Source organism: Lithobates pipiens, unplaced genomic scaffold, assembly GCF_037356315.1.
Source record: "Lithobates pipiens isolate NorthernLeopardFrog02 unplaced genomic scaffold, aLitPip1_a1.2 Scaffold_16, whole genome shotgun sequence".
NCBI lineage: Eukaryota > Metazoa > Chordata > Amphibia > Anura > Ranidae > Lithobates > Lithobates pipiens.
Genome location: NW_027507748.1, coordinates 111,005,718 through 111,028,669, shown reverse-complemented (window position 1 = coordinate 111,028,669; position 22,952 = coordinate 111,005,718). Strand labels below are relative to the sequence as shown.

The window sequence follows — 22,952 nt, the reverse complement described above, 5'->3', positions numbered from 1 at the left end:
ATACTTTGTAGAACCACCTTTTGCAGCATTTTCAGTGCAAGTCTTTTTAGCACATCTTGAGAGTGAATTTTTTTAATTCTTTTGCAAAATAGCTCAATCTCTGTCAGATTGGATGGAGAGCATCCGTGAAAAGCAATTTTCAAGTCTTGCCACAGATTCTCATTTGGATTTAGGTCTGAACTTTGACTGGGCCATTCTAACACATGAATATGCTTTGATCTAAATCTTTTCATTGTAGCTCTGGCTGTATGTTTAGGGTTGTTGTCCTGCTGGAAGGAGCACCTCCGCTCCAGTCTCAAGTCTTTTGCAGACTCCAATGCTGCATACAAATGATCGCACATTCCGACAGCAAAATCCATGTTTTTTTGACGGATGCTGGCTCAAACTTGTCTTGCTTACACACGGTCACACAAATCTTGTCGGAAACGCGGTGACGTACAACACGTACGACGAGCCGAGAAAAATTAAGTTCAATAGCCAGTGAATCTCTTCTGCTTGATTCCGAGCATGCGTGGATCTTTGTGCGTTGGAATTATGTACACACAATCAGAATTTTGTTGTTGGAAAATTTGAGATCCAGATCTCAAATTTTGTTTGTCAGAAATTTCGACGGAAAATGTCCCATGGAGCCTACACACTGTTGGAATTTCTGACAACAAGCTCCCATCGAACATTTCCCATCAGAAAATTCAACCGTGTGTATGCGGCATAACAGGTTTTCTTCTAAGATTGCCCTATATTTGCCTCTATCCATCTTCCCATCAACTCTCACCAGCTTCCCTGCCCCTGTTGAAGAAAAGCATTCCCACAAGATGATGTACCTTCTTCCACATGTTTACTGTGTCCTCTATATGGCTTCTCATAAACTGCAAGCTGGACTTCTTATGACTTTCTTTCAACAATGGCTTTCTTCTTGCCACTCTTCCATAAAGGTCAGATTTGTGGATTGCATGACTAATAGTTGTCCTATGAACAGATTCTCCCACCTTAAGCCGCGTACACACGGGCGGACTGTCTGTCCAACTTAGTCCGCCGAAACACATTTCAGCGGACAGTCCGCTCGTGTGTGGGCTTCAGCGGACTTTTTCAGCGGACAGTCTGGCGGACTAAGTATTTCGGAATTTCCGTAATATTGTCCGTCCAACTTTGGCTTCAGCGGACAGTCCGCTCGTGAGTAGGCTAGTTGGACGGACTAAGTATGGCGCATGCTCAGAAAGGATTTACACGGCGGAAGGTTGCATTGCTGTGTATTGGACTTCCTATTTCTAGTCCCGTCGTACGTGCTGTACACGTCATCGCGCAAGCTTTCAACGGACTGTCTGTTCATCGTGTGTGGTCAAGTCCGTTCATTCAAAAGTAGGACGGACTGTCCGTCGGATTGTCTGACGGACTTAGTTGGGCAGACAGTCCGCCCGTGTGTACGCGGCTTAAGATGTGTATCTCTGCAGCTCCTCCAGAGTCACCATGGGCCTCTTGGCTGCTTCTCTAAATTAATGCTCTCCTTGCCTGTGTCTTAGTAGGTTTGCAGTTGTGCTATACTCTTTCCATTTTCGGATAATGGATTGAACAGTGGAACTTGAGATGTTCAAAGCTAGGGATATATTTTTATAACCTAGCCCTGCTTTAAACTTTTCCAAAATGTTATCCCTTATGACCTGTCTGGTGTGTTCCTTGGCCTTCATGATGCTCTTTGTTCACTAAGGTTCCCCAGCAAACCTCTGAGAGCTTCACAGAACAGCTGTATTTATACTGAGATTAAATTAAACACAGGTGGACTCTATTTACAAATTAGATGACTTCTGAAGGTTCTACAAAATTTTAGCTAAGGGTATCAGAGTAAAGGGTGCTGAATACAAATGCACGCTACACTTTTCAGATATTTATTTGTAAAACATTTTGAAAACCATTTACAATTTTCCTTCAACTTCACTATAATGTGCCACTTTTTGTTGGGATCACATAAAATCTCAATAAAATATATTTACGGTTGTGGTTGTAACAAAATGTGGAAAATTTCAAGGGGTACGAATACTTTTTCAAGGCACTGTATATAACACATTATGATCAAACTCAGTTATTGCTTGGATTGCAGAAGAATAATATAGTAGAATGTGTGTTCTTAAAAATATCAAATAAAGCTACAATTGTACAAGAAGCATAATATGATTTAAATGACCAATATATTCTGTTTTACAGGTCATCTTGAATGATGTCTTAAAATGCTTACTCGTGTATGTTCTGTTCTTATGTGGCTTTGGTGTAAGTAAGTGCTCTGTCTTCTTAAGCAATTGTCCACATTATTCCATTGGGCACTCAGTTATACAGGGGAGTGGCAAATACAGTCATGATGCAGGGTAGAAGGGCAGGGTGATGAACTCTTGTGGTGCTACCTCTACCAGATGGAATTTCGTATGGAGAAAAGTTCTTTATGCACACCAATAGGGTATACAGTCAGAAACAATTATCTCCTGAAAAAAATAGAACAGGCTGCCTCTAACATAATTTTTGATATCATTAGTTTGTTCTGTTTAAATAAGAATATAAATTGTTTTCTTTTCAGCTCTTGCCTCATTAATTGAACACTGCCCCAATGACGCAGATTGCATGAGATATAACACCTTTGGAAGAGCAATTATGGAATTGTTTAAACTCACCATAGGATTAGGAGATTTGGAGATACAGCAAGATTCAAAATACCCAGGCCTGTTTCTGCTGCTTCTTATTACCTACGTCATTCTAACATTCGTGCTTCTTCTAAACATGCTGATTGTGTTAATGGGACAGACTGTTGATGACATTTCAAAGGACAGTGAGAATATTTGGAGACTTCAGGTTGGTATAAGCAACAATCTTGTCAGTTTACAATGGTAAATATATAGCAGAGTAAAGCCTTCTTAAAACAGGAGGTAATGTATATACACTCACCAGACACTTTATTAAGTACACCTGTTGAATTGCTTGGTAACACCAATTTGCTAATCAGCCAATCACATAGCAGCAACTAAATTTATTTAGTCATCTGGACGTGGTGAAGATGATTTGCTGAAGTTCAAACCAAGCATCAGAATGGGGAAGAAAGGGAATTTAAAGGTGGCATGGTTGTTGGTGGCAGACAGGCTGTTCTGAATTTTAAAAAAGTGCTGATCTACTGGGATATTCACGCACAACCATCTCTAGGGTTTACAAAGAATGGTCCGAAAAAGAGAAAATATCCAGTGAGCAACAGTTGTGTGGATGAAAATGCCTTATTGATGTCAGAGGTCAGTGGAAAAAGATGTTCAAAATGATAGAAAGGCAACAGTAACTCAAATAACCACTCATTACAACAAAGGTATGCAGAATACCACCTCTGAACGCACAACACATTGAACCTTGAAGCAGATGGGCTATAGCAGCAGAAGACCACACCGGGTGCCACTCCTGTCAGCTAAGAACAGAAAACTGAGGCTAAAATTCACACAGGCTCACCAAAATTGGACAATAGAAGATTGGAAAAACGTTACATGGTCTGATAAGTCTCAATTTTACCTTCAACATTCAGATGGTAGGGTCAGAATTTGGCATAAACAACATAAAAGCATGGATCCATTCTGTCTGGTATCAACAGTTCAGGCTGGTGGTGTAATAGTGTGGGGGGATATTTTCTTGGCACACTTTGGGCCCCTTAGTACCAATTGAGCATTGTTTAAATGCCATGGCCTACCTGCGTATTGTTGCTGACCATATCCATCCGTTCATGACTACAGTGTACTCATATGCTGATGGCCACTTCCTGCAGGATAATGCACCATGTCACAAAGCTCACATAATCTCACCACTGGTTTCTTGAAAATGACACTGAGTTCACTGTACTCCAATGGCCTCCACAGTCACCAGATCTCAATCCAATAGAGCCCCTTTGGGATGTGGTGGAAGGAAGATTCACATCATGGATATGCGACGAAGAATTAAAGCAGTTCTGACGGCAAAAGGGGGTCCAACCCGATACTAGCAAGGTGTACCTAATGCAGTGACCAGCGAGTGTACATGTCTCCTTCCATTACATATCCCAAAAATAAGAAGATTAGTCTTCATTCCTGGACAGTGGAGGGAACCATACCAATCGATTCATTCCCAACAGCCAAATCAAGAACCACTGGTGTACAGTGCAAATGTTGCCTAATATTATATAGTCTTTAATTCCAAACTGCATACAACAGTTTCAGGCTTTTTGTTTTACCATCAGTAAGAGCCTTTTCCCATAGGTTTGCGGGCCGTGTTAGCGGTAAAGCGCCTCTAGTTTTAGCGACGCTTTACTGCTGTTATAGCAGCACTTTTCGGCTGCTAGTGGGGCGCTTTTAACCCTGCTAGCAGCCGAGGAAAAGGTTAAAACTGCCCACAAAGTGCCGCTGAAGAAGTGCTTGAGGAGCAGTGTATACACTGCTCCCGCACTGCCCCAAAGATGCTGCTTGCAGGACGTTTTTTTCATACTGAGACAAAGAAAAAATATGCTTACCCTAGAGCTGGCTTTCAGGTGAATTCTGTAGATGTGAGATCCTGATTATTCCGATTCTCACAAGGAGATGCCCCAGTGCTACATATGAGATTTTTAATGCTTTCCCAGGATCTCCCAGGATATGGGGGTCCAGTTACGACACCCATAGCACCTAGGCTTGTAGGTTCTTTTTTAAATTTTTCTAAAAGATCATCTTACTTTTTAATGGAAGGCCCACTTTAATGAATCAGCCTTTTGGACAAATTTACTTTTATTTTTTTTTATCAGTGCTATCGCGGGATGACATTTTTAACCTTCTACAATAAACTATAACCATGATCTGTCAGTAGAAGGAATGTTACAATGTATATAAAACTGATGTTTTCATGCACATTATAAGGAGAAAGACGTCTTTTTCAGAGAGCTAGAACCATTCTGGAGTATGAGAAATGCTTGCCAACCTGTTTAAGAAAGAAATTTAAAATTGGAAACATTTGCAACATCTCAGAAAAGGACCGAAGATTATGTTTAAGGTAAAAATATACTGTATGAAGCTTGCATAAATGTATAAGGGTCAGTCTACCCAAATATGATATTTTATTTATGCATCAAGCATGTTTGAGTTAGATCCTGGCCTCTTATACAGTATGTCTTGGATGCTCCAACAGCAAGATCTCCCTGCCATAATTCCCAATTCTGCTGCAGCTCACCAATTAAATTTGGATGCTCCCATCCTCCTTTATGTGTTCCTCAAAAAGTGCAAAAGAAAGATGATGAAACTTTAAAAAGGGGGATCAGTAGATGTGCAAACCCACAACTCATGAGAAGAGCTCAATTGAGTCTGAGAAAAATATAGGGAACTGCTAGATGGGATAACTCTCCAGCACATGCCAAAAGTAATATATCAGTTTTGGATGGAATGGTCCTTTACATAACAGGCGCAAATGCTGATAAAGAACTGTGTGTATGTGTATATATATATATATATATATATATATATATATATATATACAGTGGTGTGAAAAAGTGTTTGCCCCCTTCCTCATTTCCTGTTCCTTTGCATGTTTGTCACACTTAAGGGCCGGTTCACACTGTAGGCGCGGCGAGGCAAGTCGGAGACTTGCCTCGCCGCGACCTGCGGCGGCCTCGGCGGCGACTTGCAGATGACTTCTGTATAGAAGTCAATGCAAGTCGCCCCCGAAGTCGCCCAGAAGTAGTACAGAAACCTTTTTTCTGAGTCGGAGCGACTCGAGTCGCTCCTCTCAGAACGGTTCCATTGTACAGAACGGGGGCGACTTGCGGGAGCGAGGCGAGGCGAGTCGTGTCGCCTCGCATCGCCCGCTGTGTGAACCGGCCCTAAGTGTTTCGGAACATCAAACCAATTTAAACAATAGTCAAGGACAACACAAGTAAACAGAAAATGCAATTTGTAAATGAAGGTGTTTATTATTAAAGGTGAAAAAAAATCCAAACCATCATGGCCCTGTGTGAAAAAGTGATTGCCCCCCTTGTTAAAACATACTATAACTGTGGTTGTCCACACCTGAGTTCAATTTCTCTAGCCACACCCAGGCCTGATTATTGCCACACCTGTTCACAATCAAGGCATCACTTAAATAGGAGCTGCTTGACACAGTAAGGTCCACCAGAAGATCCTTAAAAGCTACACATCATGCCGAGACCCAAAGAAATTCAGGAACAATTGAGAAAGAAAGTAATTGAGATCTATCAGTCTGGAAAGGGTTATAAAGCCATTTCCAAAGCTTTGGGAATCCAGCGAACCACAGTGAGAGCCATTATCCACAAATGGCGAAGACATGGAACAGCGGTGAACCTTCCCAGGAGTGGCCGGCCGCCCAAAATTACCCCAAGAGCGCAGCGACGACTCATCCAAGAGGTCACAAAAGACCCCACAACAACGTCCAAGGAACTGCAGGCCTCACTTGCCTCAGTTAAGGTCAGCGTTCATGCCTCCACCATCAGGAAAAGACTGGGCAAAAATGGCCTGCATGGCAGAGTTCCAAGGAGAAAAACACTGCTGAGCAAAAAGAACATCAAAGCTCGTCTCAATTTCTCCACAACACATCTTGATGATCCCCAAGACTTTTGGGACAACATTCTGTGGACCGATGAGACAAAAGTGGAACTCTTTGGAAGGTGTGTGTCCAAGTATATCTGGCGTAGAAGGAACACTGCATTTCATAAAAAGAACATTATACCAACAGTAAAATATGGTGGTGGTAGTGTGATGGTCTGGGGCTGTTTTGCTGCTTCAGGACCTGGAAGACTTGCCGTGATAAAAGGAACTATGAATTCTGCTGTCTACCAAGAGATCCTGAAGGAGAATGTCCGACCATCTGTTCGTGTACTCAAGCTGAAACGAACTTGGGTTCTGCAGCAGGACAATGATCCTAAACACACCAGCAAGTCCACCACCGAATGGCTGAAGAAAAACAAAATGAAGACTTTGGAGTGGCCTAGCCAAAGTCCTGACCTGAATCCTATTGAGATGTTGTGGTATGACCTTAAAAAGGCCGTTCATGCTCGAAAACCCTCTAATGTAACTGAATTAGGACAATTCTGCAAAGATGAGTGGGCCAAAATTCCTCCAGGACGCTGTAAAAGCCTCATTGCACGTTATCGCAAACGCTTGGTTGCAGTTGTTGCTGCTAAGGGTGGCCCAACCAGTTATTAGGTTTAGGGGGCAATCACTTTTTCACACAGGGCCATGATGGTTTGGATTTTTTTTTACCTTTAATAATAAACACCTTCATTTACAAATTGCATTTTGTGTTTACTTGTGTTGTCCTTGACTATTGTTTAAATTGGTTTGATGTTCCGAAACACTTAAGTGTGACAAACATGCAAAGGAACAGGAAATGAGGAAGGGGGCAAACACTTTTTCACACCACTGTATATACCCTGTTTCCCCTAAAATAAGACCTAGCGTGATTGTCGGTTTTGGCTGCAATATAAGCCCTACCACCCAAATAAGCCCTACTCTGTTTCCTCAAAAATAAGCCCTACCCTGAAAAGAAGACCTACAAGGACTTTAACTAGGGCTTATTTGGGGGGAGGGCTTTTATTGCAGCTATCACCGATAATCACACTAGGTATTATTTTAGGGGAAACAGGGTATATATATATATATATATATATATATATATATATATATATATATATATATATATAATTTAAAGTATCCAGCATACACAGAGCAGTATATCACATAGACATAGGCATATACTGTACAAGTGACCCCAGAGAGATCCAGAATTAACCGTAAATACTTATTATTAGTTATAATTAGTATGAAGTGCATGGGTGACCTTTCCAGAACACCTAGCAAACACAAAATCTACAGAGCTTAAAATGGTGTAAGAGGGGTTGCCTCTCTTGGATCAATTAGTCGCTGCCACCATGAATGCAGGGGATAGAGCACTTTTCACATTAAATCAAGTGAAAGGAAAGAGCTGGAGAAATGTAGGAGTGAGAAAACAATAGGGGAAGGGAGGAAGGAGAAGAAAAAAAAAAGGGGGAAAGGGGGGGGGAGACTAGTGTAGTTTCCAGCAGAGGGTTGAAGGAACCCGAGGACGTGCCATTCGGATACCGTGTCTTTGTACCCTTCCGGAAGCGAAGAGTGCCTTGCCATCTGCTGACAATGTTAATATGTTCCAATGGACCCAGGTTTGATAACGAATATTTTAATATGAATAGCTTTGCAGGAAAATGCCCCTACCTATAAAAATGAAATAGTTCACTGTATTTGTAGTAAGTGTGATTGTGCTGACTATATGTCGAACCCTGGGTTATGTATAACTATTTGCCTTGATGAGAAGAGTGTCTAAGCCCTTGCACACACGGTCGGACATTCCGACGGAAAATGTCCGATCGGACCGCGTTGTCGGATAATCCGATCATGTGTGGGCTCCATCGGACTGTTTCCGTCAGAATATCCGACCGACAAAGTTTTAGAGCTGGGCTATAAAATTTTCCGACAACATGATCTGATCGGACTTTGTCCTATCGTTTGTAGAGAATTCCGATCGGACAAAGTGGCACGCATGCTCAGATCAAATTCCTAGACCAAAGCTATTGGCTACTAGCCTGAATGTAGTCCCGTCGTAACGAAATAACGTCATCACGTTCCAAACGGTCGGATTTTCCGACAACTTTGTCCGACCGTGTGTATGCAACACAAGTTTCGGACAAAATCCGTCGGACAAAATCCGGCGGATTTTGTTGTCGGAATGTCCGACCGTGTGTACAAGGGCTAATAACTGAATATAAACATATATTGTCTACCTGACCAAACAGAGTTTCTTGTTCTTCCAAACGATATATAATTAAGCTTTCTATGTATGGTCAAGCTACAGTATGTAAAGTAAAATACATTCATTTGAAAAACTGTTAAAACATGTATTAAACTGCTTAAAATAACTAATAAATATTTTTTGTCCATTTGTCAGCTTATAATAAAAATATCAGCATAGACTTTATTTAAACCACTTTAAAAACGTTATATGTTCCTAAACATAATATAAACATGAATTAGATAGAGAAATTAGAAATAATGCTCAATTTTCTATCATTTCAATAATTTCAATAATTTTTATTCAAGTTTAACAAGTAGCCAACGTGCAATAGTGGAGTCCACGCAGGGGCTAGCATTGACAGTTATCACACAAGTTAGCCCAAAAAATAGTCAAAAGAGGCAATGTAAACATAAAGGAGAAAATGAGAACTAACACGGCATCATAGGCCTGTTTGAAATAATGCTCAATTTTCAAAGCTAAAACACAAGGTGTTGATAATGAGTTATCTTCAACTAAATCCAGTGAGATCTGAAAGTTATACTTACATGGCTGAAAAATATAATAATAAGAAGAAGAATAACAATAAAATACGTATTATTATTTCACAGGACTAAGTTATGATCATGTATAGGGATGAGCCGAACACCCCCCGTCTTTCCCGTGTTTAGAACAGTCCCTGCACAAAATGACATTAAACGGAAATAACACCATTTAAAACTGCTTGCGGTTTTAATGTTATATCTGGTTCCTGCAATATGGTTGAAAATCATTGAGAAAAATGGCATGGGTAGCCCTCCCTGCCCATTACCAGCCCCTTTGGGTCTTGTACGCATATTAAGGGGAACCCTGTACCCATATTAAAAAAAGGAAATGCGTGTGGCCCCCAGGCCCTATATACTCAGAACAGCAGTATACAGGCGGTGCAAACAAGACTGGGACTGTGTAGGTTTGTTGTGTTAAGTTGAATCTGTTTGTAATTTTCAACTGGTACATTTTTAAAGTGTAGCTCCAGTCAAAAAAACTATTTTTAACCTTTTTGGAAAACATAGGGAAGGGTTATCACCCCTGTATAATTTGTTTTGTCGTCCATCTTTTTTCATCTCACTTGCTGTTGTCTCCTTCCGTTTGCAAGTAGGAGATGTTTGTAAGTTGGATGTTTGAAAGTAGGGGCCTGCCCTATATGCTCTGCAGAAATGGCGGAACAAGGTGTTGGTTTTGCAACAACATTGTAAGCCCTCAAAGTGACTCTTGGTGGGCGCTGGAGCGCCCTGCTGTGAACGATTATATCAAGAATTGTAATTACATGCCATTGTTGAACAGTGGTAGAAAAATTGACCTTTGGTGGTTGTGGTCCTCACCGTTACTCTGGGTGGGCACAGGAAGGGGCCCTCCTGTGAAATATTATATCAAGAATTGTAATTACATGTCCCTGTTAAACAGGGGCAGAAAAATTTGGCCTTAGGCACTGCTGCTGGTGCCACCACACTGCAACTTCTTCCATATACTCTAGTTTTATTGCAGGAATTAGCCCTGCTGCAAAGCATTGCATCAAAAATTGTACTTAAACGCCCCTGTTAAACAGGGGCAGAAAAATTGGGCCTTAGGCACTGGTGCTGGTGCCACCACACTGCAACCTCTGCCATATAATTACAAATGACATTTGTTCTGCCTATGAAGCAATAAAATATTAATTTAAGTGGGAGTTTAATGTAGTGGTACTGGAGAAAAGAAAGAAGAATGCAATAGGAAAATAATTAGAATGCATAATTTGCTGGATCCATTGGGCTCCCAAAATGTTTTCTCTACCTCTTCATTATTTGACTTAAATACCCACTATCTTTTTCTATTAGGCCTTTTCCCCCTTACTGTGTGAAGCCAGATATACCCACGTAAATCCCCAAACTAGATCCCACATCCCCACTGTTAGGAGTACCACCGACCCAGGGGACCACCAGTCTCCTCCAATCCTCTCTGCTGACGTCCACCTTTTTTTTACCATAGCCCATCCAATAGGAAGTGGCTACAACAGGCAGGGGTGTGGATTTTATCTCTGAGAGGGGCTTTAAATGGCGCCTTTAAAGGGCGCAGGAGCGCTGCCCCCTCTCTTCTGTCACTGCTCTATCACCATAGATAGATTCATGCCTTGCATGAATCTATTTATAGTCCCCGCTGACACCCCCTATTCAGGTGTCTGGCCCCTTTTCTGGCACTGGGCACCTGAATTATAGTGATGTTTTTGGTTTTTTGGAAGCACCTGATTAGAGCCGTAGACTCTAATAGGCACCCAAAAAGGTGAACAGCGGGTGCAATGCTGTGCGTTTGCTGCTCACTCAATTGTTTGTTAGCAAAGCGAAGGAATTCACTTTGCTAACACAGAACCACCTCTCAGCCAATCAGGTGCTCGGGTCTGTTATCTGTCACCTGATTGGCTGAAACATCAGATGCTGTGATTGGACGCCTGATAGAGAGGACGGAAGAAGACATCAAGGAGCATGCAGGACACCGCCACTGACCCGCTGCGAGACAGGCAAGTGCCGGGGTGATACACACTGCCAGCATTTGATGGGGCACAGTTGCAGCGGCAAATGATGGGCACACTGGCAGCATTTGATGGGGCACAGGAGCGGCAATTGATGGGTACACTGGCAGAAATTGATGGGCATACTGGCAGCAATTGATAGGTATGGTAGTTGGCACAATGGCTGCTCTTGATGGGCACAGTAGCTGCCTTTGATGGGCACAGTGGCTGCGTTTCATGGGCATAATGGCAGCATTTGATGGCACAGTGGCTGCATTTGATGGGCACAGTGGCGGCGTTTGATGGGCACAGTGGTTGCATTTGATGGGCACAGTGGCTGCGTTTCATGGGCATAATGGCAGCATTTAATGGGCACAGTGGCTTGCGTTTGATGGCACAGTGGCTGCATTTGATGGGCACAGTGGCGGCGTTTGATAGACACAGTGGTTGCATTTGATGGGCACGGTGGTGGCAATTGATGGGCACAGTGGCTGTGGTTGATGGGCACAGTGGTTGCATTTGATGGGCACAGTGGCTGAACTTGCTGGGCACAGGGGCTACGCTTGATGGGCACAGTGGCTGCGCATAAAGATCAAGTAGGCTTTGTCCATTTAAGGGGTACATGAGACAGCATTTGCAGAGCGATCCAATTGATTGATATTGCAAAATCCTACTCTAACTCAGCACGCACTATCTCCTAACACTACTGACTGTAAGCTCTATTATAAAAGATAGATCACTAGCTATATAGGTGAGGTGAATATAGCGGTGTATACTGCGGTCAGGGCACAGACAATAACCACTACACATCTGCAAGATAGAAAAATCGGCCGAAAACGATCGGTGTGTACTGTGTTGAAGGTACACAGAACACCCACTGCTTCAGACGCCAACACACTACACGAGGCCGCCGCTATGGCGGCTTTATATAGTGTGGGGCGTGCACTACACAGCCTGAGCTATGATTGGCCACAGGCATCCTTCATCGAGCTGAGATTTGATTCATTGCTCTGGGTTCCTACACTTTGCAATGAAAGGTTGTGTCCAGCCAAAAGGTTTTTCATTTTTTTTATGTTTTAGATAGAGTGGGGGAAGGATTGGAACCTCTGTCAAGTTTTTACTGCTATCTGATGCTCTGTTCGATTTATCGTCATATTAGTTTTACTCAAATTTATTTGAATATGTACACTAGTGCCACCAATAATTATTCAATATGTTTCCATTTTTGTTGTCTACAGAATTAATGAAGTTAAATGGACGAAGTGGCACAATCAGGTTACGTGCTTGAACGAAGAGCCCAAGTTAAATGGTGTGTATTGTTTTACAATGGTAAATCTAAAAAATGCTGAGTGCAGCTCCTGCTGGGACAGGCATAGGAAGAGCACGCAATGCACATGTGTGGCTTTTGAAACATGAAGTATGCTTGCTCTTGCAATGGAAGGTATTCTCCAAAGGGTGCTGTGTCCAGCAGTTATTATAGGATGCAAGGACTATTTGGGCCAGGCCGCACGGGAAACAGAAAGGTCCTACTGGTATGGCATCTACATCTACCTGTATTTTAACAAAAAACTAAATACATTTAAAACTGCTGGGGTTCCTTGTCTGCCTGGGCCTGTTTCTGTGAAAGAGGAACTTAACTTTTAACTACTGTTCTGATTTTCCTGATCCCAGACTTTCACAACTATCCACGACTGGTCAAAGGTGGGGCTGGCTGCATGGCTTGTTAGTGGCAGTGGAAGGAAGCAACAGTTTAAAGGCTAAATCCACCCTTTGCAAAGAAATAATAAATGCATATTTGCATTTATTATTTAGAAAATCAGCCTGCAAAGTACTGCAACTGGATCAGTGGATCCTGCAGACTCCTCCTCCAGCCTTTTTGTCTGAACCTAGGTACAGACTTTCAGTTGAAGACTTATGCCCAGTACACACGATCAGACTTTCCAACAACAAAACTGTGAATTTTTGTTCGAAGCATGTTGGCTCCAACTTGTCTTGCATACACACGGTCACAATAATGTTGGCCAACAATTATGAACGTGGGAACGTGGTGACGTACAAGACATACGCGAGCCGAGAAAAAGGAAGTTCAATAGCCAGTGCGGCTCCTTCTGCTTGAGTCCGAGCATGCGTGAACTTTTGTGTGTCGGACTTGTGTGCACACGATTCGGAAATTCCAAAAACAAAGTTTAGTTGGCGTGAAAATTTGAGAACCTGCTAGCCAGCATTTGTTGGCGGAAAGTCCTACAACAAATGTTCATTGGAGGATACACACTGTCAGACTTTCAGCCAACAAGCTCACATCCAACATTTGTTGTCGGAAAATCAGATTGTGTGTACGGGGAGTCAATGGACAAGTGCTGTGATCACCTCACTTTACCATTGAGAACTACAAGAACTACAAGTCTGTCTGCTGTGGTGGAAGATGGCACTTGTAGTTTAATAATTTGTTTGTGTCCAGCAGCAATCACCGCAGGTAATCACTAGCTGTGTGGACAGCAGAGAGTTGCTGTGGCCACCGGCGACCTGTCATCATAGAGAACAGGGCCAATGGCTGCACTTACCCATTCAGAGCCACAGTAGGAATCTGATTCCTGATGCTAAAATTCTCACCGGCCAATTAGCCACTTTGAAAGTAGCCTTTACTGTAAAGCGAAACTTTAACTAGATAACATTTAGTTTGCTAAAGCACTGTGTATCATAGGCAATTGCCTTTTTTTTTTTTTTTTACTGTTTTCACTCTTTTTATATTCTTTTTGTATCTCGGTATCAGCTGCACATCATTGCTCTGGACCAGCCTCCTGATAGTGAGAACAGTATAACCTGTGTGGTGTGTTGGCACAGGCTACGTGTCGTTTATGACAGAATTGAAGTTGACAGGGTGGCAGCACAGGAGAAAAATTGTGAGCCAGCTGTCTCCCCATAACAGGAAGGGCCTGAATAAGGACTTTAATGCCAGGATTTTTTTTTGTAAAAGCTGCAGCTTTGAAAATATTGATAACTTCTTTAATTACATTACATGATAAAGTTTATATGAATTTTTGGTGATTGGGTTTAGATCTCCTTTTGATAGCACTAATCAAAGGTTTGTTCTGTTGGAAAAAAAATATTCATAAAGTGCCCCACCATTGGTGTTAGTCGAATAATATGAGACATTATGAATGCTGGTACATCTCAAATCCATTTTGATCCACCAAGCAAGTGTACACATTTGTTTTCATTCTGGAGTTAGAATATAAATAGGTATGATGATATAAACTGACCTCTTCATATTAAAATTAGAAAGACAATTACACAATCAAATGCTTTATATATATGTGAAAAAGTACAACTGGGACAATGGGGCAGCAGGATTGCCTCAGAACCGTAGTGAGACATCATACAATTGTTTAAAATACAATATATTTTATTTACACATATAGTTTGACAATACAGCATAAGAAAACAAAGAAATTAACTTTCAAATTAATAAAATATATGTGTTCCTCTTGATAGTTGCGACACCCCTCACACATGTATTGGATCCCCTCTACCTGGCAATACTCCAGAGAGGGCATATAGAATTAGACTCTCTCAACATGTTTTGCGGTGACCCGCTTCTTCAGGAGATAAGGGACAGGACACGAAAAAATTTGATGTAGATAAATGTAGATATATCATGATAATATAATTCATGGTGTAAATTTAGTTATAAAAGACATATAATGCGTTCACTTGGAATAATGATATGTGAACCACTTACCTCAAAATGCAGATTCAACTGGCCAACTGATTGAATCTGCATTTATTGTGTTATCTACAGTTTATATGACTGCTTCTAAACATACACAGCCTCAGCTGATATACACAGCTCTGTAGTACTAAGTGATCTGTCTCTTTTATAAATTGCCAATCAGTGCTTTAGGGCTGAACCATACATGGTACTGGCTAGGGTTGCCGCTTCATCCCTTTAAAACCAAACACATATTAATTACACAGGTTCTGTGGCTGATTAAGGTGGTACAATAATCAATGATGAGGGCAGAAACACCAAACTGGACACCAAATCCCAAATACAGAAACAAGACAGAGAGGTAAACCAACCCCGGGACTTTAAGGGTGTTTTTAAACAAAATAGGTAAATATTAACAAATATCCATAAAAATATATTTTTATTGCACAAATTTACAATAGACAAAAGGTTAAAAATACATATTAGACCGGATGTTATAAACAGAAGAAAAGTTGATAGAAGCGAAGACTAGCTTTTTACATATACCACTCAACATGTTTTGCTCATCTGAGCTTCCTCAGCAGTTTAGGTACATTGTATAGTAGGCAGTATTGCCACAAAATTGCTTGAGTGAATACGGAGCAACAACGGTAATGATAATAAAACCAGCAAGGCTTGAAAAGCGTTAATACAACATCGGTGGGGTTTCCCCTGCCAAAACGAACTCAAGTCCAACAATTAAGGCCACAGGAGGGTATAGAGTAAAAACCTTCCACTTTCACTCAGATCTGTGCAGCCATTAGATAGCAAAGCACAAACATATGGCCTATTGTAGCAAGCCAGAGGAACAAACATCAATGCAAGTGAAGACAATCAGTAGGCAAGTTGGCGTGGAGGACAACCCAGACCCCCACTCATGGGGATAGATGCCTGCATCAGTCTTGTTTGTGTTGATTAAGGTGGTAATTAAACTCCCTTGGTGCCTTATCTGCATTAAATTAGCCTCAGAACCTGCGTAATTCATATGTCTTCGGGTTTAAAGGGATGAGGTGGCAACCCTAGTACTGGCCCAAATCCTTCATTCATAAAAATGAAAGATCACTCTGTGTTTTGGGGCTGTGTGATCTATCGGCCAAGGCTGTGTATGTTTAGAAGTCATAGATGCCGCAGGACTGAGTGACCTTCCAGTATAATGAATGAACAGGAAGTGCTGCCTTTATACTCAGAATTTTAATTTATCTGTGGCTGCTTGTAAGCATCTAGGGCACCTGCAGATATATCACACAACTCCACAGGACTGCTCATAAATTGGGCTTCACACTGGGGAGAAGCTACAGCCAGCTTTCATATAAATGAAGAGGAACATTTACTCTGCAATGGGGCCGCAAATCAGAATGGGACCAAGCACCATCCCATGGGTTTTAATAAAAGTTTAAAACATTTGTAAGAGTTCTTGTTTAAACCTGATAGCATTCTTCTTGTGATCAATGATTGTCATTAGTACTCTGCAACATCTATAGGAAAGTTCAAGTAAAACATGGTACAACACATTTTTCTGTACTGCAGCAGAAGCAACATATGTTGCTCAAAACTGAAACAAGATACCAATGTACTTATATAATGTGTTCTTCTTTTTAATAGGAACCAGGTGCTCCGATTTGCGTGACATCGCTGGACCGGACCATCCTAAACAAACGTCCCAGATTACTATTCAGGTGTACAGGGCAGATGCCCGAATTCCTCAATAATAATTGAAACCATGTAGCCATTTTTTTGTAACAAGCATGGGTACATGCTGTTCTACATTGCCAAAGATCAGGCAGCTACAGAACTTTTTTCAAAAATGTGTCCAACCTGATTTCAAGTGTTCTGGTTCCTGCCATAATGTGATTCTCATCTATTTCTATCTGGGAGAAGAATCAAAGACAGTGGTTTGCATTTGCTTTTTTTTCAGTAAGAGGAGTGAGACTTCATTGATGGAGGTGTGGAGAAAGGTTAAGAGGGAGTTCAAACAAAGTTTTTATCCTGCCATAAGAGGGAGGTTGAACTGTCAAAGATGAAAGTGGTGCAGTCATACACACCCTCCATTGATGGATGGACATCCAACACCTCTATGCATCCATAAAGATTGTGAGAAGTCTTCAGTTAAAGTCTCTTTCTGCACAGATATGACACACAAACACTGCTGAAGCAAAACAGTGGCTACATATTCACAGCACTACCATGTTTATATCATTGATGCACTGGTATACCTGGGAAATGTTGAATTTTTTGGGGTGGCACCACACCACACTGCACCAACAGTGTATGAGGCTTAAAGGATAGGTGTATAAAATGCAAATTAATATAAAGTCTCTTTACAGCTCCATGTCTGACTTACAAAGGGTGCCAAGCCTAGAACATCTTGACCTCATATAGCCATACATATGACTGCTATGGTATCACAGCGTATGCCTGGTTCTGCAAAAGAATACATTGACAACACACTGCATGCACAACCCACATAACAGAGTGTCCAAAAAAGAACTTTATTGTACTGCTCCAAACTACGAATTACCAGTGCAAAATTTTTAATACATCCAGTATATCCCTTAAATATCCATTACATGCCTGTGAGGACATTGTTTATTACAGTAAAGCCTGAAGTTGCCAAAAATCCATTAAGATTGTACCTGCATGTTTCATTCTGTGAGGTCTACATGCAGCTTATAGTGTATACATCTTAATCAGCGTAAGCCCTTAATACGCTAACCTACAATCAAGTAATAAAGTGCAATATACATTTTATAAATACATTAATAATGAATATTGTGAAAAAAATAAAAAACATAAAAAAGCAAAACACGTTAGAGAATCTGCAATAAATTGTTGCCAGCACCAGCACGCAATTATTTAGTAAATTGCAAGATTACTTCATATCAAAAAAATTCATAGTAACGTCCCTTTCACACTTGTGCGACCTACAAATGTCACGTAACTTTGCCACGATTGTGCAGCAACTTTGACAGGACTTGAAGCAATGCCTGTGTAATCTTGAGGTCTATGGACCTCAAGTCGCATCAAATTCAGACCTAAGCATTGCAGGGACTACTTTGGTAGCTGTGACTTGAAGTCGCACAGATATGAATGGTACTCATTGGAAATCACAAGGTACGACTTTTCATGCAACTTTGCAGTCCCAAGTTGCAGGACAAGTTGTCCCAAGTTGCAGGACAAGTCATAAAATGTCCATAAAGTATAGAAAAGTGCCAAATATTCACAAGTAAATCGCTTAGAAATGTCCATAAATAATCATCTTTCAAATATCACAAAAAACTACACATAAAGTGCATGTGTAATCCTCCACCTGTAGTCTCTGGCCGCTCACCTCCCGTCACGACTTCTGTTTTACCAGTAAGTCACAACTCGCTGTTTCTCTTTAGGGTGTAATCAAATCTGTATAGCGTGTTATCCTTCCATTCTCTTTACCCGGCTCTCTCCTTCACAGATACATTCACAGGATCACGGCAATGTAAAACATAAGATACTGTGTCTGGTGCTTTCTATCTAACATGTTTATTACTTTTAAAACATAAGCAATCACACTCACATAAAAGGCATTTGAAGCCATGCCAGCTATTATCAGCTCGAGACAAATACAACGACTTACCGTCATGCAGTTAGCAATGGCCCGCAGGATGAGGTCAAATGTCAAGCTCCTAGCTCCATATGCATTGAGTCAACACTTTGTTTACAATCATTCCCCAACAGGCCAACCTGTAAAAGATTCTGGTGATGAAAGTAACAAATTTCCGTTATTATTGGGCCAATGAGGCACTGAGGTGCAAAATTGCAATCCCAATGCAATCATTAATATACAGTATTAATTGTTTTGATTACTCAAAAAAAAATCTTAACTAATTATGTAAATATACTTATATCCCTGAGACTGTGAAACTGTGCATAATACTGAGACACATACATAGCTTATATATGTAAAGGTACGATATAGGGGTCTATTTAGCTGGACAAATGTCACAAGCATTTGCACAGCCGTCATGGATGAGTCATCCCTGAATTTTGTTTAATATTTTTATTTCTTATGATCCTCAGCTCCATTTATTGACCATAATGCAGTGTTTTTCTGAAATACTCCAATTCTGGAAAATACCACAATATGGCCACTAGAGCTGTGGAGCCGATGACCATAAGAAATAAACATATTAGACAAAATACAGGGGTAATTTGTGACGGCTGCTTGTGACATTCAGCTAGCAACCTGTTTGTAAATATGCCCCATAGTGTATCTATATAGTGATCATATAGCTATTATTGCAATTTTTTGTACTGTAGTGTATTTTTGATATGACTTCCATGCTTTTATATTGTTTTCTTCCTTTTTTTGTTGAATGAAATAAAGAGATATGTAGAAAACCCACTGGATGGATCGCTGTAATTTAGTGCAATCACTTATCCTTCTTGCTTAAATTGAACCTATCATAAGATATAAGAAAAAGGATGAATGGGAATGAAGAGAAAAGGGGATTTTTACGGTGCATACCAATAGATATTAACTAGAGATAAACAATAAATCGTTTTAATTATTTTTAATAAATTTCAGAGTTAAAAAGCAGTCATACAATAGAAATAGTTGCAGTGCTTCACAGGTATGGTGGTCTGAACAAGCTGGTACATTTGAAAACATATTGTTGCACATTAACCCAACATGTTTTGTTGAAATGCTTCTTCAGGGGATGTGTGAACCATCAACTGTGTAACAGGATAAACCTGCGAACAAGACCACCCAATGGCACCCAGTCACTGAACCCTCAGATCAACACAGGTCCCTGGGGGAAGATCGTCTAAGTGCGATCACAGAGGATAGAGAAAATAAGATTAAAATATGTAATAGCAGAGCATGGGGTGGAGGGTGACTCAAAATAAACTGCAAGAATATTATTGGCAGTGAAAGCAAATATGGCAATGAAAATTTCAATAAATGAAAGAGTCATACCTTCCAGCTCTGACCTTTTTTTCTGAAAATGCTAAATGCCTGTCTGTGCTGGTTGTTAGCCAGAGGTTTAACGCGATAGTCACATAACAAGCAAAGTCATGGCTGACTTTTGGAGCTGACCTTTACCTTATTTTACTAAAATTCACATCAGCGTGCATTTTCTCATGCTAATGTTTAATCATCTAACTGTTTTTTTTTTTGATTACTTGCCTGTCCACTTCTTGGCTCCCCTAAGGCCCTGTTCACACTAGAACACGGTATGGGAGTTCTGTGTGCTTTTCCGGCACCGTATTTGCAACGCACCGCAGAAACGCAGTGTGTTTGCATGCACTGGATCACATCGTATAGAAGTACCATGTAAACTGGTTACAGTGAGTTTGTTTCGAAAAGTAGTGCAAGTAGTGCTTTTGTTGTGGTGCAGTACCATAGCTCCCAACTGTCCCTGATTTCCACAGTCTGTCCCTGATTTGGAGCTATGCCCCTCTGTCCCTCTTTACTCCTCATTTGTCCCTCATTTTGGTCTGATCTATATAGTTGTATATATAATGAACTTTTTATCTTTCAAAAAGTGTTTCCCAGCGCTAAACCCTTCATCCAATTTCTAAATTGCTACATTTGTAAAAATTTTAAGCCAATATAAAGGAATAGTAGTGGTAAAAAAAAGCTCTTGTGGATTTAATTAACCTTTTTTTGGGTTAATTCCCTTTTAAGGGGGTGTGGTAGGGGGCGTGTCTTATGTCTACCGTATTTTCCGGCGTATAAGACGACCTTTTGCATGTAAAAAAATTGGCCAAAAAGCAGGGGTCGTCTTATACGCCGTGTCAGCCCCTCGGATGCCGGCTGGGTGTTCGGTAATACTGTATGTAGCTTCGGCTACATACAGTATATACCGCTGAGCCAATCCTGGTGAGCGATGTATTCAAATGAATACAAAGCCTGCTCGGATTGGAGTAACGACCTCTGCCAATCCGAGCAGGCTACTCTGTAGCCTGCTCTGATTGGCTTGGAGAGTCAGAGCGGCACGGGCTGATGATGTTACAGCCTCTGCCAATCCAAGAAGGCTTTGTATTCATTAATAGAATACATCGCTCGCCGTGATTGGCTCCAGCAAATGCAGGAAGAAGGAAGAAATATGAAGCCTCGGAAGCCTCGAAAGCCGGGTCGTCTTATACGGTAAGTACAGTTTTAAAAGCATTTTTGTCCTGTAGGTTTAGGGGGTCGTCTTATATGCCAGGTCGCCTTATACACCGGCAAATACGGTATATATGTTTGCTAGTAGGTGTCCCTCATTCCCATCTCAAAATATTGGGAGATATGCAGTACGATTTGAGCCCATTCAAAATGAATTGACTCAAATCACACCGCACTAACATGTGAAGAATCAGGCCTTAAGGCACTGATGACATTGTCCTGGCCGCACTGATAGTGAGAGAGCAACCTCTTCTTTGCCATCAGATCTCACATCTAATCTGTGAAAGTTCACAGCATTGTGTTACTGCGCATGTATGAGATGGAGCGCAAGACATCACTTGGCTCACCTTATGCATGCACGGTACGACATTACATGTTTCAAATATTTTAAACAGATGACTGTAAGTTCTTACTGCGTATGTGTGAGACAAGATGCATGTTGTTATGTGCTCCATCCAACACATGCGCACTATGATGATATTGCGAGCTGACCCGGGAAAGGATTTCCAAAATGGAGTAAGGACACAGGCAGCAGAGAGGCACCATGAAAAGGACAGAAGGAGAAGAAGAGGCAGCCTGGATGTAGGTAAGCATACTTATTTATGTGTTAGGTTGTCTTCTGTTCTTTTTCTTTAAAATAGGTCATCTTTAAAGTGGTTCTAAAGTCTAACAGTTTTTTACCTTAAAGCAGGGTCGTCGCCCCCCCCCCCCCCCCCCCCCCACCAGCAAAAAAATTAAAAGTCAGAGGCTACACATACTGTAGCTGCTGACTTTTAAAGGGGTTGTAAACCCTTAATAGTTTTTCACCTTAATGCATTCTGTGCATTAAGGTGAAAAACCTTCTGTAGTGCTGCAGCCCCCCGAGCCCCCAATTTACTAACCTGAACGCTGTCTTCCTCCGGCTGGGAATGAGCACACCAACTCTAGCTGTCTCGGGTCCTGATTGGATAGATTGATAGCAGCTCAGCCATTGGCTCCCACTCAGGGTCGTCTTTAACCACTTGCCGCCCGCCCTATTACAAATAGACGGCGGCAAAGTGGTTTCATAATCCTGACCGGACGTCATATGACGTGATCAGGATTATGAGCCGCTGCGCGGCCCCGGGGGCGCGCATCGCGGCGATCGTTGTTGCGGGGTGTCAGTCTGACACCCGGCAACTACGATCTCGGTAAAGAGTCTCCGACGGAGACTCTTTGCCACGTGATCAGCCGTGTCCAATCACGGCTGATCACAGTGTAAATGGGAAGAGCCGGTGATCGGCTTTTCCTCACTCGCGTCTGTCAGACGCGAGTAGAGGAGAGCTGATCGGCTGCTCCACTGACAGGGGGGTCTGTGCTGATCGATTATCAGCACAGCCCCCCCCGAGGATGCCCACACTGGACCACCAGGGACGCCACCAGACCACCAGGGATGCCCAGCAGAGGTAATCCTCCCTAGACCACCAGGGATGCCAGTCAGGCACAATGGATGCCAATCAGTGCCCATAATGGATGGCAATCAGTGCCCACAATGGGCATCACTGATTGGCATGCATTATTGTTTGGCACTGATTGGCATCCATTAGTACAGTATAACACCTGTGTTGCTAATGAGTGCCCACCTGTGCTGCTAATGAGTGCCCACCTGTGCCACTAATGAGTGCCCACCTGTGCCGCCTATCAGTGCCCACCTGTGCCGCCTATCAGTGCCCACCCATGCCCATCTGTGCCGCCTACCAATGCCCATCTGTGCCGCCTACCCATGCCCATCT

The 22,952-nt window shown here is 41.8% G+C and overlaps 1 protein-coding gene across 1 annotated transcript in view; it reads left to right on the top strand.

The window, feature by feature from the left end:
* Positions 1–19,424, top strand: part of LOC143981968 (transient receptor potential cation channel subfamily V member 3-like) — a 66,823-nt gene extending 47,399 nt beyond the window's left edge. Inside the window, exons 12-16 of the mRNA XM_077480258.1 lie at positions 2,197–2,263; positions 2,561–2,832; positions 4,895–5,007; positions 12,547–12,617; positions 16,659–19,424. Coding sequence (XP_077336384.1) covers positions 2,197–2,263; positions 2,561–2,832; positions 4,895–5,007; positions 12,547–12,617; positions 16,659–16,765 — 630 coding nt within the window. The 3' untranslated portion in view covers positions 16,766–19,424. The remainder of the gene's footprint in view (positions 1–2,196; positions 2,264–2,560; positions 2,833–4,894; positions 5,008–12,546; positions 12,618–16,658) is intronic.
* Positions 19,425–22,952: the final 3,528 nt, after the last annotated feature.